The 19,476-nt window shown below is 33.2% G+C and overlaps 1 protein-coding gene across 1 annotated transcript in view; it reads left to right on the top strand.

The window, feature by feature from the left end:
* LOC120350070 overlaps window positions 1-19,476 on the top strand; it is a 38,219-nt gene that overhangs the window by 7,573 nt on the left and 11,170 nt on the right. Inside the window, exons 5-13 of the mRNA XM_039422186.1 lie at window positions 183-234; window positions 3,314-3,378; window positions 4,166-4,226; window positions 5,068-5,162; window positions 8,486-8,602; window positions 13,391-13,474; window positions 14,127-14,472; window positions 15,887-16,491; window positions 18,335-18,499. Of these exons, the coding sequence (XP_039278120.1) occupies window positions 183-234; window positions 3,314-3,378; window positions 4,166-4,226; window positions 5,068-5,162; window positions 8,486-8,602; window positions 13,391-13,474; window positions 14,127-14,472; window positions 15,887-16,491; window positions 18,335-18,499 (1,590 nt within the window). The remainder of the gene's footprint in view (window positions 1-182; window positions 235-3,313; window positions 3,379-4,165; window positions 4,227-5,067; window positions 5,163-8,485; window positions 8,603-13,390; window positions 13,475-14,126; window positions 14,473-15,886; window positions 16,492-18,334; window positions 18,500-19,476) is intronic.

The following is a 19,476-nucleotide window of genomic DNA, read 5'->3' as shown; positions in this document are numbered from 1 at the left end:
TATGCCTGTTGCACTCCCAGATTTTGTAAGAATAAATAAATAGATAAAAATTCATCTTTATATTTACAATTCCATGAATTTATTATGTGAGGGATATCCACACAAATTATTATCAGTCATATCAATGTATGCTATCCTTTCAAATACCTATGTGATTTCATGGTAGCAAAATTGTGTTTCAGGATGATTGCAGTACTGGACAATCTATAAAAAGTGTTCCTTCACCACATAATTGTGAGTCTGAAATAGCTATTCATGTAAGAGTGTAATGTGTGACTTTATCGCTCGCGCAAAACAGTTATCACGCAACGCGAAGCAGAGCGTGATAATTTTGCAAGAGCGATAAAGAAGCATTATGCGCGAATTACATACAATTTTTCTTCTACAACTGCACAAACCTGTTAAATCACTTATATCTGGCGGAGTTTATAATAATTCGTCTACACTGATATCCATCATGGCTGTAGAATCGGTACAATTACCAACTTTTTAGGTTAAGATCTGACCGAGAGTGGTTTGTCTTTTGGCGAGCTGCTTATCATCAGCTGATTAGCGAGCATAAAGAAACTCTTCTGCACATGCGCGAATGATTTGTGGGCGTAAAGGAAATCTACTGTGCATGAGCAGATGGTTGGCGAGCGAAAAAGTAGATTCTCCTCAGAAATAAGCTGTTTTACAAGGAGAATTGAGTATGTAAATTCTTCTTTACGAGCAGTTGTAGGAAAACAAATGTAGTAAATAACTGTATCTCCTTACTTTCACTTGTACAAACAACCAAGTTGAAGTAGAAGTAGAAGTAGTTGTACAAACAACCTACAAGCAGTATGGAATATTAGTATTTCATACCATATTTATTATATTTTTGACGGAGCAAAGTGAGGTCTAAGATTCAATTCGATGGTTTTGCATTTCTGTTTATGTTTATATTTTCCGCATTTACAGCGAAACAGTGCAATAGATTTCATGAAATTTGACAGGTATGTTCCTTTTTGAATTTTGCGTCGACGTTTATGTAAGGTTTTTTGAAATTTTGCATTTTGAGGATAATACAAAAGGGAAAGAAGTCGTCTCTTTCGAACGCCAATATTACCGTAAAAATCAGACTATAGAATTATTCATGATAAATCAGCTGTCGAGTGGATTATTAATTGCATGCAATTTAATATCTCAATGTAACTTAGTAAATATCAGCTGTTGTGTGGACTACTAATTGCACGCAGTGAGGCATGCAATTGATAACTTGTCGGAGCTTTTCTCTGCTTTCATCTCAGTAAGCTTTTGATGATAGCAGCATAGCTGTCACACCGATATCTTGCCGACATGACAGGAAAGGACAGAATTTACTCTGATGGACAGTATTGGAGGAGACTGGTTTATAAATGCGTGAGGTCCACTGTTCACAGAACTACTAGTAAATATAACCAAGACATAGTTTTTACAAAATATTTCAATATCATAACCTACAACCTAATTAGGTAGTATCAAAGAATAAAGATAGTGAGGTTCATGTAATAATGGCAGTGGAGAAAGATAGGAGAGCAACGTTGCCAATCCTCTGTCTTGTCAATACTTTCTATAGACGGTAGCTGATACAGGTTTATTGATGTAATATTAACGGTTCATTCTCGTTTAAAATAATCAATTATATTTTTCAATTATCTCATAATGAATTTTCATGAATTATTTTGTAAACTAATTATCAATTTGACATTGTTAAAAGACGATCTGGCAACAGAGTAAAGCGAGAAAAAGATAGCGCTAACCGCTTTGTTGAATGATAGACAAGGATGGCAATACCATTGCTAATCGAACACTGCCATTATAACTTGGACCTCACTATAGAATATTTGTCTCAGCTAAAATATACACAAACTTAATATCAATAAATAATTCTATCCATTTTTCTCTTAACTAAGTAGAAAGTTAGTGGGAAGGATATTTTGAATATCCTTTCCAAAGAATGGACATTGATATGTCCAAAGCTCCGTCAATTTATGTTCATGCATTACAATATTATCCATAGTTATTCCAAATTGCTTTTTTCATATCATAGACAGTTCAATAATTAATTTCTTAGTCTATATTATGTAAATTCTATAATTTTCCTGTATTGTAAGCTATTGTATATAAGTGTATAACTACCATATATTGTAATCTACATAAATAAAGTAGCCTACTGTAATATTACATTTTTTCTCGATTAAAATTGAATCTTCAATTCGATATTCAAAATATTAATAACACTTGATAGCAAATATCGGTGTAATCGATATGTGGACTAAACTTTCACTTGGAATTTATCAGATACACTTGTGTTGAACATCCTACTGTAATGAAGTTATATTTCTGAATTGACAGATAATTCTAAACAACATGAAGGTTAAATAAATTTAAAATAAAGTTTTATTAAGTATAATGAATGAAATTTGTAGAGTTGTATTCTTTATCAGTGAGGTTGGCATTGATGACGTTTTTAAGGTATGTCCTTTGAGAAAGCAAGCTATGTAGCTCTCTCAGGAAAAATGACTGCTGGCTGAAATAGAATCGTTCTTGTCCTGTTGAAAATTTCCTGTTTAAGTGAAGTTTGAAATGTTTTATTTGAGATCTGAATAATTTTATCATTTTCTAAATGTGTGTTGAATGTGTCATATAATTTTGAAGTCTGTAGTCAAACAAATGAATTCAATATGAAGAGATAAGTATTTTTAGCTTGTAAGAATTTTCTGTTTAAATATCAAATGGTTTTGTTCAGTAAATTTTTGTTGTAAATTGCCCAAGTATTATAAAAATTATAAGTTGATTTGCTCTGAACTGAATTTCTTATTCATATAAGCATCAGATCCATTCATGATCTATCAAGATATTAGCTCATTTGGAACCGATGACTCTCCTTAGATGATAGGTGAAAGCTATCCAACCTATTTGGATAAAATTTGTTGACACGGCACTACTCAATCAAAATAGTTATTATACAGTATATACCCCACCTATAATTCTCCTTATTGGACATGATTTGATGTGGGATAAAAATGTTTTTGGTGTAGAATATCACATGACAACAGTACATACATAGACATTAGGCAATGCTGCTTCTACAGAATTTATTAATTAATTTATTTATTCATAGACGATGGATAAATCCAGATGAAAACAACAGGCTTATGACCCACAACAGCGTTCAACCTTAATTCAAAATGAACAGTCCAGAGGTTATGTAAAGTTCATAATTAGAATAATACACAATTTGCAATCTTGAGGTCCTCTTGTATATTATTGCAACTTATAATAGTAACAATTATTTTCTCAATTCCAGTCAGAAGGAGTTCTACCACAGGCAAAAAAAGCTGTACTTTCAAGTTACCAGGAACCGTTTGTGAAGTAAGTATAAGATTCTTGCACATTTTTGAAATATTTTGGCTCAATAAATTAAAAAATAGTGGCAGAATCATTGAATGACAGATAGGAACTGCAGAACAATATCATTATCAAATGAAGTTTGAAGAAATAACTTGAAAAAATGAAAAAACTTTTAAACTGAAAAAATGTATCAATTCCGGTATTTTCATTTTTCAATTCTCAGCGATATCAGTGTTTCTTCAACTGAAGATGATGCCTTGAGCTTCGAATCCCTATGGGATCTGTAAGAATAAAAGTGACCAGTGGAGAAGAGAATATATTTTTTAAAATTTAATCATGAAAAACTTGGCATTTTCGAACACAGTGTTCAATTTAATATACACTCTGCTGATGATATGCTCTTATATTTTTGGAAAACTATTTTCTATATGTTATACTAGAAATCAAATCTCACACCCATTTAAAAAGGAAAAAATGGATATGACTTTTCCTACACAGCACAGATCCAAATTATCAGATATAATTATCTGCAATAAAGGTTTTTCTCAAATAAAAATAAATTGTTATTTAGAGAAATTATTTGTGATTATGACTGAAATATCAATTGGAATAATTTTATACCGTACTCAAATAATATATTAAATTGTATAATCCTTGACAAAAAACCATGACACATTCCATTTATTGAAAGAAGTTCCTCAATCTATGAAACTTGAGAGCACAAAGCTACCAAATAATTTATTGTTTAATTTTTAGTGATGTTTTTGTTATGTAATATAATAATATAATTCATAACATTTTCCCACAGTTGCCTGATGAAGATTGTGATAATGCTATACAAGAGTTTGCAAATCAGGATTTGATGAATGGTAACTACTTTTTCATGTATTATAATTAATATAATTTATTATAATGAATAATATCAACAGTTCAAGTAGGATGGAGATAAATTTCCTAAAATTTACATTGATATTCTCCCTTATTGAATCAGAAGAGGTCAGATTCAATCAGTAGTGTTTTTAATCCTTTGGTTTGTACGTGAGTTCCAGTAGGTATCTACGGTATTATTACTGTATTACCAGGGAATAGTTGTAGATTGGTTATTCTATATATGGTATCACTGTACAAAAATTTATTCACAACTTTTCACACTATTTTTTTCTTCTCATTATATTAGAAGTCAGATCCACTCATTAATTCTCTGCTATTGACATACAGTACCTAAACAACGTTATGAAGTATCAATCACTAAATTTGTTTAAAATTGACGGTTCAGTTATATTTCCATGATAGTCAACCCTTCTGTTTTTGAAAACTTTTTTATATAAAAACAAAATAAAATGATATTTGAAGATATTTTCTGTTTATTAGAAGTAAATAATAGTTTATAAAAACTTGAAAATGGATTCAATACAACGAGACTGGTTGTTTTTTTGTTTTACATGGGAAAGTTTCTAAAACAAAGAGTACCTATCATGGAATCATTTTTCTTCCCCCACAACAAATCAAGTAGCCTAGGTTCACCTCACACTTACGAGTCTCTTCTCGACCTGAGTCGCGTAAGTGTGAGTTGAGCCTTTATGGATAACGTTATTAGAAGGAATGACTGTATATCTATTTATTTACGTTTTACGTTTCAATCCTTCATTGTGCATTATTGGAAAATAATCCGGATTTTATCTAAATACCTCAAAATTGTTCTATTCACAGCTGAGGAGGAATGTGACGATGAAGAGTATGATTATGCCAATGGAAAGAGAGGGCATTACAAGCCAATCAAATATCGCAAGAACCCTACCACTGTTGTAAGTATTCATTTTCAATCTTATTTCTTTGTCTTCTCATATTATCCACCTATAATATATAAGAAAGAACACTGGCTTATACACGTAGGCTACGGGATAGAAATTAACGAATGACGCATCATCACGTCTAAACTACTGGACAAAACACCTTGAAATTTTGCAAATTGATTCTCAATTCCGAAAAACCGAGGATTTTTATAGGCCTTTTTTAAATACGGTACTACTTCAAGATTTCAGCAGTTGTTTAAAAATCTTGAATTTTTAGTATGATAATTTTATCTGTGTGAGCAAAAATAGCTCAATTCTTTCTAGAAATAATTATATCTAAATTTTACTTGACATTTATGCAGGTTTAAACTATGCCAATTGGCAAAACAATAATAATTGTCAATTAGTTTTTATTTAGCTATGCCTAGGTGATGGTTCTAGAATTAAAAGATTCAATTGATACTTTACACCAGCTATAATTTCAGAAGACAATATTATTATCTTGTCAATTGGCATCGTATAAACCCGCCTACATTTTAGTTTTCAGGTATGATGATAGTTTGTGATTCATGCAATAGAGAAACAAATATTCTATTACAGTGTTTCAATAGAAAGGGACTTTCAAAATAACTTTCCACTTTCATTTCATAATACTTTTTAATTACCGACGAAATTAGATTGTTTTTTCTCCACTGAAAATACTCTGCCGCATATTTTAGCCAATCCTTAATAGCGTCTTCAATTTGGGTCTCAATGCCCACAGTCGACCCACAAGATTTTTGATAGAATCTGAAACATAAGGTAATATAAATTTTAATAAGAAATTCTATAATATGAAGGCAGATGAAATTTTGCCACTACATAGAGTTATTATTTGATACAGATGTTGCATGGTTAAAGGGAATTGCTTTTTAACAACAAGTACAGAAATTTTTCTCAAGTGCACATCTAATATGTTATACATTTGATATTTTGTTACACACATTGATATTTTGAATTACAAGGCGAGGTGATGACTGTTTTTTAGATAAAAATAGTCCATTACTATACAATAGTCAGACGAAAAGTCACACCAGCTGTTCGTTCAAACATTCAAAAGACTAAGAATAAAGTAAGAATATTGGGTTTCCAAATTTTATAGCATAGACGAATTTTAACTTGAAATACTCCTCTTTCATTAGGCTATAGAAGTAAAACAAATAAGGCTCTATATAAAAACGGTAGAAAATTTATTTTTTAATTATGAGTAAAATTTAATAGTTACTGTAGTACATACTTAGTTTTATGAAAAAAACAGTTGTATCCCGATATTTCAACCATTTTTTATTGGCCTACTAAATTTGTAAACCTAGACCAAAAGTTTAAAATCACAATGAAATTAATCAAAAATATCCTTGACATATATGGGTTGTAAACATGCATAAATTAATTGAAAATTTAATTTTAAATGAACAAGTTTAAGCTAAATTTTGTCACCATGGAATGACGATATTTGAAAATGTTAATATTATGAGCTGAACTCCGGACACCCGTTTTCAATTTCTTGGATCACCGAGTTAATTACTGAACTTGTTAAAAGCAATCACTTTGATGTTAAGTGATTTATATTATATTAAGTTCAGTGTTATTATATTAATTCGATGGAATTTCTCAACACAAGCAGTCCTGTGACAAAACAATACATAGATAGCATAATGAAAATATTTGTGCAGGAATCAAAGTAATAGTAATTTATTTGGAAGTTAAGTAGTAGGCTACATGTAAAATACTTAAAACCAAGCTTATTGTATTATATTAATTTTTAATAATTATATTAAATTAGAGCCCTCTAATTTAAAACATAATATAACTTACCTAACCCTAACCTCAAATGTAAACATAATTATGTTCAACACACAATATTTGTTTGAAGTTTAGACAATAAATCACCAAACATATCTCATTTTTTAAATAAGAATAATAAATTAAATAAACTTACCAAGTCAAAGTGGAATAGGTAAACTTCTAAAAGAGTTCACAGCTTTCATCAATGTGATGAGAATTCAAACATGAAATGGCTTTGATCAGTCGATCGTCGTTGATAGATCTGTTTTTGTGTAAGGACTACTGTAGCGCTGTGAGTGGTGGAATTGGAAGCTCGTTTTCAACGTGTTTTCAACGATAGATCAACCGTTGAAATCAACGTTGCATTTAAAACGTTGAAAAATTCAACCGCTAACGGTTATTCAACCTCAACAACCAAATTTCAACGTTGGAAACACGTAGGTGTGCTACCTGGGAGGTACCCTGTAATATTACATTTTTTCTCGATTAAAATCGAATCTTCAATTCAAGATCTATAAAACTTGATAGTAAATGTCAGAGTAATCGATATGCGGACAACTTTTAACTGAGAATTTATCGTAAATATTTGTGTTGCACATTCCATGGTATCACCGAAACAGAGGTAACAGAATTAACAGATCATTATAAATATAGAGGATATATAAATTTAAAATAACAGCTTCGAAATAAAGTTTTATTGAGAACAAATGTAAAATGTAAATTCTAAACTCGTAATTTATAATTTTTTGGAATTTAATATCAATGACGTGTTCATAACGTCGTCACTGGTTTAAGGTGTGGCTTTGCTCTGTACTTGTGAGGCTCTCTCTAAAAAATGATGGCTGGCTATGAAGGTGTTTTGTGCTCTCTGAATATTTTTCTGTTTAATTGAAATTTATAATATTTTAATTTGAGATTTGAACAGTTCTATGGTGTTCTAAGTTTGTATAATTTGATTTATGTGTCTACAAGCCTATAGCCATTGTTTTCAACTATATAAATGGATAAGTATTTTTAGCTTGTAATGATGCTAGATGTTTAAGTGTGTAAGGTATGTTTTGTGGATTTGTGTTGTATATTGCCAAAATTCTTATGAAGATTATAAGTTGATTTGCTCTGAAAACTGGATTTCTTATTCATAAGCAATAGATCCATTCTTAATTTATCAAGAATCTACCATTTTGGAGCCGATAACTTCCTTTAGGTTAATAGGTGAGAAATGCTATCCAACCTATTTAGGATAAATTGTTAGCATGGCAACCCTTACTAAAATTGTTTAAATATTTCTATTTTTATAATGTTTCTATATTGTTTGGAATAGGCCTAGGCTATAGTGTTTCAATATTTCCACACAGAAATCACTAAACATGAAGAAGACAACAAGAAATTCTGAAACTAACTTACTATTATTGTATGTAATTGTAAGCTAACTAATATTTTCTGTAATCGATGTGGTAGTTTAGTTTTTTGGGAAATAAACATTATTCATTTCTATTCATTGTTTGTTACAGACGAATCTCAGAGAAAAGATCCAACAGTATGTTAGAAACAGACCTGATCAGTTGAAGCCTGCTCCAGAAAAATTGACACCTTACAGGGATCCAGTATTCACTCAATGCTTTGAGCCTGTGAGTGCCTATATTCATCACACTACCCCTGTAATCTAGCCTTTGAAAACTGGTCAATTGCAGTGGAACTAACTGCGATATAAACACTTATAGGTCTAGAAAACATTATTAGTTACTGACACTCAATTATTAATTTATTAGGTCAGCACAAACAATACAATGATCGGAAAAGAAAAAACAGGCTATTGCCCAAAACTTCTTCAATTTCCTAATTTAGTTTCAAATTGTCCAAATATTATACATAGGTTATGTCCATTTCAATTTTCTACACCATAATATTATATAAGCCTGTATAAGTTGATCTTATGGCTTTTGTTGGTGAAGAGTCCCTTCTGCGCGGGAAGATCCCACCTCGCCCCGCCAATGATATACGATACTACAGGCCTGATATTATAATCAATACGGTAGTGATTGAAGCTTTTTTGTACAATTATGATTTATATTATTCTTGTAGATATTAGGCTATGTGACTGTATTTATGAATTTTTAGATGGGGGAAAATACATTTGGAATTTGAAAAGCGGCTATCAGCCTATAACATTTATATACTACCAAATTACAGAAACAGTCCATGTCGGCATCAGCGATAAGCTCTGTTCTGAGAAAACGTCCAAGCCGTCTAGTGAGCTGCTCTCCGCTCTCTTGTCCTGCCCCCTTGGCTCGCTGCATGACATATTCATTGGACGGATGTCTAACTCCATCGAACGATCTATGGCGGCGCTCCACTGCTTCTCAAGTACCTCAATCCGCTCCCTCAACTGCTCGTTCTCCTGTTGTAATTAGTTCTCCCAAGAACGCATCATTGGTGTCGTCATGTGCTTCTTTCACAGGAGTAGAGATTAGCACTTGGTTTTCTATGCCCTCCGATGTGTCATGTGAGTGCGCCCCCGAAACATCACGCACAATAGACAAGCCAGAGCTCGTTACGAGTGATACGGTACAGTTTTTCGTCAGACATCTCCATACATCACCCTTACTTGTTGATGAAGCTTTTCGAAATTTGAAACCCTTATACAGGATCGCCGGGTGGCCTTTGGTTGTTTTACACGATTTTACTGTCGAGCTCATGTCACTCATTTAATATGATATATAACTCATTAAATCTATAATGAAAAGTTATAGTCCATATATGTATTGGACAAGATCAACACATGTTCATATCAACAATCAGGTGACCCTCAAAAGACGGAGAGATGAAAGTAGGGGAAATAACAAAGTTTCTTAAATTCTTTAGTGGAGTATCTGATACTGATAAACTCTTATCTCTTATCGCCTATGTGAAAAATGTTTCCACCTGACAAATAACTGTCACACTGTCAATAGTTACCGAAAAAAAAGTAACCGAATGCGGAGTTGATTGTTCAATTTCAAAACCTCCCGCCGCGGTGGCTCGATCAGAACTACGCATAAACAAATCTACAGGTTGCTAGGATACTAGATTTCCTGCCTAAATGTTGAAAGTTCACCCAGCTGATTGCACTCACTAGCGTAATAGAACACTCGAATTCAGAAACGAACTATACTACCTTATCTTATCACTTGAAGCAGTCCAAAAGTGAAATAGTATATTTCGCACCTAGGGCCGAAAATGAGACTTTTCTGGCTCGAAATCGGTTTTCAAGTCCGAGGCCGTAGGCCGAGGACTAGAAAAGATTGAGAGCCGGAAAAACATTTTTGCCTGTGGTGCGAACGCTATTTTTCGCCACACAGAAAAATAAAACAATATAAATATAATTATGAGAATAATTGTTTATTAGGCACTTCCGAAAGCAAAACAGGAAGGTCATAGCTCTAGCAAATCTGAGGTAATCTGAATATCAGGAAATTGTCCAAGTATTTTTATTTCTTATTCTGATTTGTCTAAATAACCTAATGTTCAATTATGTAAGAGGTTGAGTTTATACTTTTTATTCTTCCAAATGACAATAAGATGATATTATTATAAATGTTTTTATTCTTGAATAATAAACACAAATAATGAAAAGTTTTTTGATCAGCTGTTTCAGCACACTTGAAATTTGGCCAGCCTGAATGTCAGCATCAACAATGATTGTTGTCGTTGACTTCGGAAGTTTAGGTTAGAAGTTTCTATCCTACAATGAAAATCGAATTTGAATAATTTATAATAGGCTATCTTATCTGTATTTTATTCATCCAAATGAAATAATAGTATCTTATTGCAGAATACTTATTCAATTCTAGAAGCATAAACTGATTCCGTTTTATAAACCATTTTGTAAACACGTTCTCATCAAATCATAATTTTCTGACTTCAAGGTTATTTTACAGCCCTAGGGCCGTAAAACTTTTACCGCCTGGTCAGAAAACAATCATTTTCGGCCTCCATATGACGCACGAAAACCAGCTCATTACATCCAAGTGGGGCGAAAACAATAGTTCAGTTCTTATATAGCTTTACACATCTGTCACTCGATAAGTTCCCGATTTATATTTATGTTGAAAAAGAGAAAACGTGCAATGACAACCACTGTCTACTCAGTTTAGCTGGTTGAAACTGAGGTTAAGTAGATAGTCAGAAATAAAACCACCGATCACCAATAAAAAACTCACAGTGCACAGGAAATTAATTTCACAATACAGCAACTACCACTTTGTGATTCACAATATCGTAAGTAAAACTTGAAACTTCACCATTAAAATTTAAAATCTAATGTTTAAATGAAGAAATATATTAGAGCCTGCTTACATATCTGCGCATGCGCATACCATCATGATAGAAACATGATAGCCTACTTGATACATGATACTTGATACATGATACATGATACTTGATACTAAAACATGAAACTTGATACATGATAGAAACTTGCGATTGGTCTTAAATGAGAGAAGATTTCATGCTCTATAAGTTGCCTTTAATTGATCTTACATTACTGTTTATATCGAAAAACTGTCGAGACTGTGAAAATGAGAAAAATATCGCAAATTTATTGATTTTTTGAAACAAACGTATCTTACTTCACGATTATATTTTTACAAAAATCATTCACCTCACATAAAAGAGGAGATTCTTTTCTTTAAATTAAGACCAAGTATCATTTTGAGTTACCGAGACACACAGTTTTGAATATAGAAATCGGTCATTTTTCTATGCATTGAAATATGGGCTAAAATACACTAAAGGAGGAATTTCCAATTTTCTAAACAAATTTTAGGATACATGATTTTCAACCGCCTTGACGAGCTGATATGAACGAGCTGTAGTACGAGGAGATGAGATCATTCAGTCAAAAGTTTTAAGTTAAAGTTTTGATCCTGGACGTATCCTTATGTGTGCCCCCCACTAGGAAATACTGAAATCTAACGAGTGATTATAATAGAACATAACCCTCGTGAGGTGATTTCAGCCGAAATGTTTCTTTCTTGTTAGGAAGGCCATGAAAAGGTATTATAATGAGAATTTGAATTTTGGCTGTAGGACATGATTTTATATTTTTGTGTGTATTCCCCCTCCCACCACTATTAAATTCAAAAATACCTAAGGAATCCTGTTCAGAATTAATATTGTTAATTCACGTGATGTGTGGCTTTCTATCATTACTAGAAAAATATCCTAGTTGTATAGGGTAGAAGTGGTAGGTTTGCATAATTTTGAAAACCCCTTAAAAATACCCCTTTTTTGAAAACTCTTAGCTCTGGAATCAAAAATCGTAGAGTTCTGCGCGACCACTCAATTTATTGGAAATTTTATTATCTTTAATATTTTTGAGAATGCTCTATCTCGAAAAGTTAAAGGTTCTCAAGATTAAATGGAAAATTTGAAAAAAGTTCGAAATTTTGGGGATTTTTGGGAGTTTTCTGGGTGAAGCCGCCCTCTGGCGTGTCAGCGAATTTCAGATTAGAATTCAGCACCCCAAAATACATATAGAACCGTCGCGAAAAATTCTTTCGGGCTGTTTCCTGAAAAACGACCATTTGACTGGACTATTAACTTATACAAAACAGAAAAAAGTAATGAAGCATTACAATAATTACTTGATTACTGTGTAGTAAATAGGGTGTGAATTTGAAAGATTGAAATTGGCTTCATTTGATATTTTTCACAAATTTTTGACAAGAGAAATTTTTTTCTTCTGTCAAATTCACTAGAGTTTGCGATGTTGTTCATAATTGCATTCCCATTTCAGAGACATTAATATCATCATAAGACGCATTCGAAATTAAAATCATTATTAGAAAAAATGTACATTACAATTTAACTTATCATTGTGCTTTTAAGAAAATTAGGTTGCAACAGCAAGGAAACTCAAACACAGGACCATTAAAAATTAAAATTAAGCAAAGGAAATCAGAATAATAGTGGATGATGAAGTTATAATTTATTTTTGTCAAAGATTTACCTTAAAACTCATAGGCTTAAAATTACTAAAATTCCTGCATAAAAAAATTATCAATTGTATTTTTTATGCTTTATATTGAGTTACAATATAATAAGCGAAATATAACATTGTAAAGGTGGGAAAAGTATTAAAATTAACTACATTAGGATATCTCTATTTGATACCTTGACTTTTTAGCCATGATTCAAATGTTGACATGAAATTAAAAAGAAAATCTTGCCCCATTATCAAATTGCGCCATGCCCCCTCCCTTGTGGGCACCTCTGTATACTACAGTATGAAAATTAATATACCTAACAGTATTTTATATGAATTTATTTTTCAGTTATCGCATTTGATAATTTAACACCCTGTGAGACCGGACTCCCCAACTATATTTGTTTTTAGACTTTTCTATTTGTTTTTGAAAATTTATATTTGTTTTTAGATTGATGAAGAACTTGAGAGACAGTTGAAAGAAGAAAGAGAAGCTGCTAAAAGACTGGCGGAGGAGAGAAAGCTGGAGTCTGAGGTAAAAAAATAATAGTTACTACTAATAGCATATTATGATGATAAATGTACACTGATAACAATGGTATCCTGTTGAGAAACAAATATCAAGTTCATTTCAGTCCAGCAGTTTTGACATGATGATGCGTCAAACATAATTCTCCTATCCCGTACATGTATGAGCCAAATATTTCCTTTATTATAGTATATATAAATTAGTTTTTCAACTTGGTACTAACTTAATAAAGAGACAGATCGAACTCAAATCTTGTTCAGAAACCTCCCTCAACTTAATGCCAACCTGACAAAATTAAACTGGTTATTATTAATTTAGTTACCAATTTTGAAAATCTGTTTCGAAGAGATAGTCTAGATTATAGTTCTATATTAACATATGGTATGTATATTTCAATTATAATATATTCATGCATGCCCCATGAATGAAATTTGAACATGAATTCTGAAAAATTTAGAAGGAAAATTGAAATTCGGGCTTCGAGGTGCACGAGATTGATAGTTTCAAAATCTATGTGCGAAATTTGGAGATTTAAATCATTCCCGTTTTTCCGGTATGTGATCCACAAGTTGACATGTTTTGATGCAAACAAACACAACCCTACTCTCTCTTTTTTATAATAGCCTACATATTAAGTTCACATTTTGTTTTTCCGTAGGTTCAATGCTACAAGAAGGTGATCCCGTTCACTCTGCCCTGTAAGACCCAGCTGGAGTACTTGGAGTGTCTGGGAGCAAGTCCTTTGGCCCGGGTTAAGTACCTCGAGTACTCGAAACTGATGAAGGAGGCCGAGTCCTATAGGAGGCGGATGCCCTGCGACTGGTCCTGTGAACAGCAGAGGGAGTACCTCGACTGCATGGGGGTCAGCGACGAGGTTAAGGAGGTGCTGGCTTGCACTGAGGATGATGACCTGCAGGAGGAAGGGAATCGAGGGTCGAAAGCAAATCGAGGGTCGACCGATAATCGAGGTTCGTCCTGTCCTGATGGCAAATGCCCTGCTCCAGGTATTCAAAAGACGAAATACTCAAAATATGAAAATAATTTATGGATTAAGTTGAAATTTGATTGGATTGAATTGCTGCCTTCATTTAAATCCTAGGGAGACGGAGTTGGGGTGCAGACGGCCCTCACCTTCAATTCATTACTGAGTTACAAACAAATTCAAACATCTCATAAATCAAATAGATGAAAAGTTGAAGAGAAAACAAATTTTAACAAAATAATAAGAAAGGAAAAACTGTATCTAGAATAGCAAATGGGAGAATAACTGAAATTCTATTGGAATTGATACCGGTACACTTGCAAGGGAAGTGGAATTGCTACTCAATTTTCGTAGTTGAGATCGTTTTGCCATGTAAAAGTTTGACATCTTCAGACTCACTGAAGATAGGGTCAGAACAAAGTTGGGCAGGAAGATTAGATTAGATTAGAGTCATTTATTTATTCATGTTACAATAAATTCTGGCTCATAAATTAATTCACTTGAACATTCACATTCAATGACAGTAGTAGGCCTGTTGCTAATTATTCAACAAATCTCACAAATTATGCAAAATTGATTAATGAGAATGAAGATTGAATGCAATTTGAATTGATAACTAGTAGGCTATAATATTGCCGTGATGTAACTTCATGAATCGGCGGTGTTTTCACAGAAAACTGTAGACCCTGAAAAGGATGTAGAATACTATATTCTTCCCATTATTAACACACGACCAGGAAGTGGAGATTATCAGAGAAAGTAGAAAAGAATGTAGCAGTGTTTAGATATGCATGTATCTCTAAATGTTCCCCCTTTTTGCTACCCTACCTCCGCCACTCAAATAAAATATAGGCTAGCCTAATGAACGGTAGGGTACCGTACCGTATGTTCTCTGACACATTTTTAATACATGATTTTACATGCATTATTTACAACACTCTCATCACTCCACCATGATTCAACTTATGAATAAATAGAAATTATTCATTATTGTGACAGAAAGTAGAAATTCCCATTCAATACAGTGTCATGGGCGGATATATATGGTTGATTTGTAATCTGATCACTCTGAACCTGATAATGAACTCAGCTATTACATTATAATATAGATGTTGTTTGTGCCAAAACAAAAATGATGGCTACATATTAAGTCACTGAGATTTGTTTTTCTGAGAAAATAACGTTGATTCAAAAATGTAATAAAAGTCTACGATGGTGCCCTATCCTTATTGCTTTTTGGCACTTCTTACTAGAATAATCTACTTAGATTTAAATGATAGACTAGATAGAGTGTGGGCCTACCTGAGAACTGAATATAAGATTGCAGAGAAATTATGAAAGAGCAAGGGGCGCTTCGTGCCTATAGTGACAATTTTTTATTATTAAGATGAATTAGGTACCGGTATTGAAATTTACACATTTTCATAAATTTTCAGGAAGTTTCGACCGCATTTCAGCCCAACAAAACGCCCACGAAGCACCCACCTCCTTCACCCGTGCCTCCTCCGACACCCTGCCCTTCAGTCCCCCCAACTCCTTCCTTTCACATTCGATATCCTCTCAAGGTCAAGCCTTTCAAGGTCAATCGTCCGACCTTGGCAACATGATTCAAAAGTGCAAGAACGAATTCCGCGCCTCGGGTCTCAACGTGGACCGTCCGCCTGCCTCTTGCAAAAACGCTGACAATGCAAGGTCAAGTCGGAGCAAGAGAGAGAGCTCGGCCTACGGAGAGAGAGAGAGTGATTTCTTCGCCAAAGAGATGAGTAGTGTATCGGTGGGAGATGGGAAGGGTTACGGTGAGAGAGGAACTGGTATGGAGGATGAAGCGACGGGGAACTATGACGTCACCAAGAGCTATGACGTCACAAAGAGCAATGACGAGAGAAGGAGCTCTGGAGAGAGACAGAACTATGGTGTGATGGGAAAGGGCTCTGATGCTTCAGGAGAAAGAATAAGCTCGTACAATAAGGGTAGTTCAGCTCAAGTTGAAAGAGGAAGTTCAAGGGCGCAGGCTTCATTTCAACAGGGGGAGTATTTTTTGGTGAGTTGTCAAGATTTTCTTTTTTAAGGATAATGCCCACATGAACCCTAGGCTTGTGAGTAGGTGATGAGAGAAATGTTGAACACCCATAAACTCTTAGGTGAGCTTTAATTAACAGGCAGTAAATTTTGTTTTAATTAATAAGTTAGAGGAATTTTGTTATTAATTTGGATTTCAATCTTTTTAAATTCAAAATTTCTTGTTTTAAGTGTTTGGCCAAAGAATGAGACGGAATTTTATAACACAGATGGACTGAGATATTGTAATTATTCAAATGCTGGTGAACTAATAATTATCATTAAACAAAAATCCAAATTAAATGCTGTTAATCACCCCGAAGACTTCAGCTTCTGCAAATATTGACAACAAGGTAAACAGCTAGATGGAAATTCGATGAGAGCTACTATTCAAAAATTATGTGTCATCCCGGGAATCGAACCCAGTACCTCCTAATTGCCGTTCAGGCATGCTTACCCTTACACCAAACTCACAATCTCTGGATAGCAACGCTCATATAGCCTAATAAAAATTATTTTTGAATAGTAGCGCTCATCGAATTTCCATCTAGCTGTTTACCCTGTTGTCAATATTTGCAGTACGGTAGCAGAAGTCTTCAGGGTGATTTACCGTACAGCATTTAATTTAGAATTCTGTTTAATAAAAGAAAATTCAAGAAATTTTATAAAGTGGAGAAAAACAAAGCCTGTTTTACTGGACTGAATTCGATGAATTAAAATTTGGGCTACGCCTGTTGATTCTCCACCAAATTATTTTAAAAATAATTGTGTATTATTAAATAATTTAATCAATAAAAGAATTTAATTTCACTTGATCACAAGTGTCATGGATATCACAAGGATGGTTTGTGTATAAGAATACTAGATATTAGATAAAAAGACTAAGAAATTGTCAAAAACCACAGATTTTATTTAAAGTAGAAAGACCAGTTTCGGTTGTTACACCATTGTATCAGTTTACTGAGTTTATCAGAGATTGACAATGGTGTAAAAACCAAAACCGGTTTTTCTACTTCAAAATCAGTGGTTTTTAACAATATCTTAGTCTTTTCCTTTGATATGAACCACAATATCAATTTTTCAACTACACAAATTAAATTCTAGATATCGTCCAACACCACAGATTTATTAGAAATCGTGATACCGGTTTCGGTTGTTACACCATTATCAATCTCTGGTAAACTATGCATCAGTAGTCTGAAAATGATGTAACACTGTATTAGAGGTTTTATATAATAACTTATGATAAAGCTTGCCTGAGCTTCATAACGTCAAGTTATATAGTGTCAAACTATAAATAATGTGAAATATTTCTTCTATATGTCTGGTTTTCAAGCATCTAAATTTAAAAATCTAATTTGTAGATTAAGATAGATAATCTATTTTGTGAAGTGACTTAACTTATTTCAGACTATTGTAACCTTATCTTAATTTTGGAGAGGAATAGCACAAGATTACCTTATTTTTTCTCTCCCTATCATTTTGATTATGTAGTTATTGTATGAATCAATACTAAAGGATAAATTCAGAAAAAATATACGATAATATTGTGTTTTATTACATAATAATATATAATTTCCATATAATGCTTGTGGAAAATTGTTTTTATTGAAGAGGTAATAAACTGATATGATTCCTTGAGCATCAGAGTTCAAATTCCTTGTGTCAATCAAACCATATATCCGTGTAGACATGGTCTAATACAAGATATTTATTTATACATTATAAATACAATATTATTCTCAACTATTAATGATTGGGAAAGAAACTACAACAGGCTTATTCGTATTGTGTTTATCTTTAAAATGTATCAATATTTGCATCAGGAAGAAGACGATGAGGACCCTTCAGACACAGAATCGGATCTGAACAACCCTATGTTTGGCAAACAGGCTGAAGCACCCCCACCAACTATGGCCGAAGAAATGATTTTGTACAAACGACATCTGGCTACCATAAGGAAACGATACTTTGGTGCTCTGTGTAAAGAGGTATAACATTTATAAATATATTTATTTACAATATGACAATTTCCGCTGAGTCTTAAAAGACCCATAGTGGTACAAAAAATAGCACTGTACATTAATAAACATAATGTAAAACTAAAATTATAATAGATGAGTTCAGTGAAAATATGATTACACTAGAAACAATATGGAAAAATATTTATAGAGAAAAATAAAAGAAGAATAACAAAGGATTGTCTACGATATATTTTTTTTATTAGGGTGATGCCCACCATGAGCCATTATTATTATTTTATACATTACTAGCCGTCAGGCTCGCTTCGCTCGCCATATCCGTCTAGCCAGGGGGCTCCGCCCCCTGGACCCCCGACTGGATCGTCCAAAGATAAGTTCAGCAGGCTCGCTTCGCTCGCCTGCATTTTTCGTTTAAGCATTTTTATCATATGTTAGGACGATCCAGTCTGGGATCCAGACTAAAGTCTGGCTAAACAGATATTGCGATCGAAGCGAGCCTGACGGCTAGTAATATAATATTCCCAGGAATAGCTCTGATTAAAGTAGCAGTGCCCAATAATTTTTTCCGCGATAAATGCATTTCAATCTTCAACTTGGTGCCAATCTAACAAATTATTAATTTAGTTACCAGTTAACAACTGTTTCGAAGAGGTACTCTATCTAGATTATAGTTCTATAGTAACATATGATATGGAAATTTCAATTATAATTAAGAGATTGGGAGAAGAAGAATATACATGCTAAAAGGTGAACTTTAAACCCTTAAAAACAACCCTTAGAGTTCAAATATTGCCAAAAGATTTCTTAGTGCGCCTCTAAAGGGGCAACTGAACATACCTACCAAATTTGAACGTTTTTGGTCCGGTAGATTTTTAGTTATGCGAGTGAGTGAGTGAGTGAGTGAGTCAGTAAGTGAGTGAGTGCCATTTCGCTTTTATATATATAGATTTTTGATTCTTCAATATTTTAGTTAATCAAGCTTTCAG

The sequence above is a fragment of the Nilaparvata lugens genome, chromosome 2 (genome assembly GCF_014356525.2).
Source record: "Nilaparvata lugens isolate BPH chromosome 2, ASM1435652v1, whole genome shotgun sequence".
Classification (NCBI taxonomy): Eukaryota; Metazoa; Arthropoda; class Insecta; order Hemiptera; family Delphacidae; genus Nilaparvata; species Nilaparvata lugens.
This window is presented reverse-complemented; position numbering and strand designations above follow the sequence as displayed.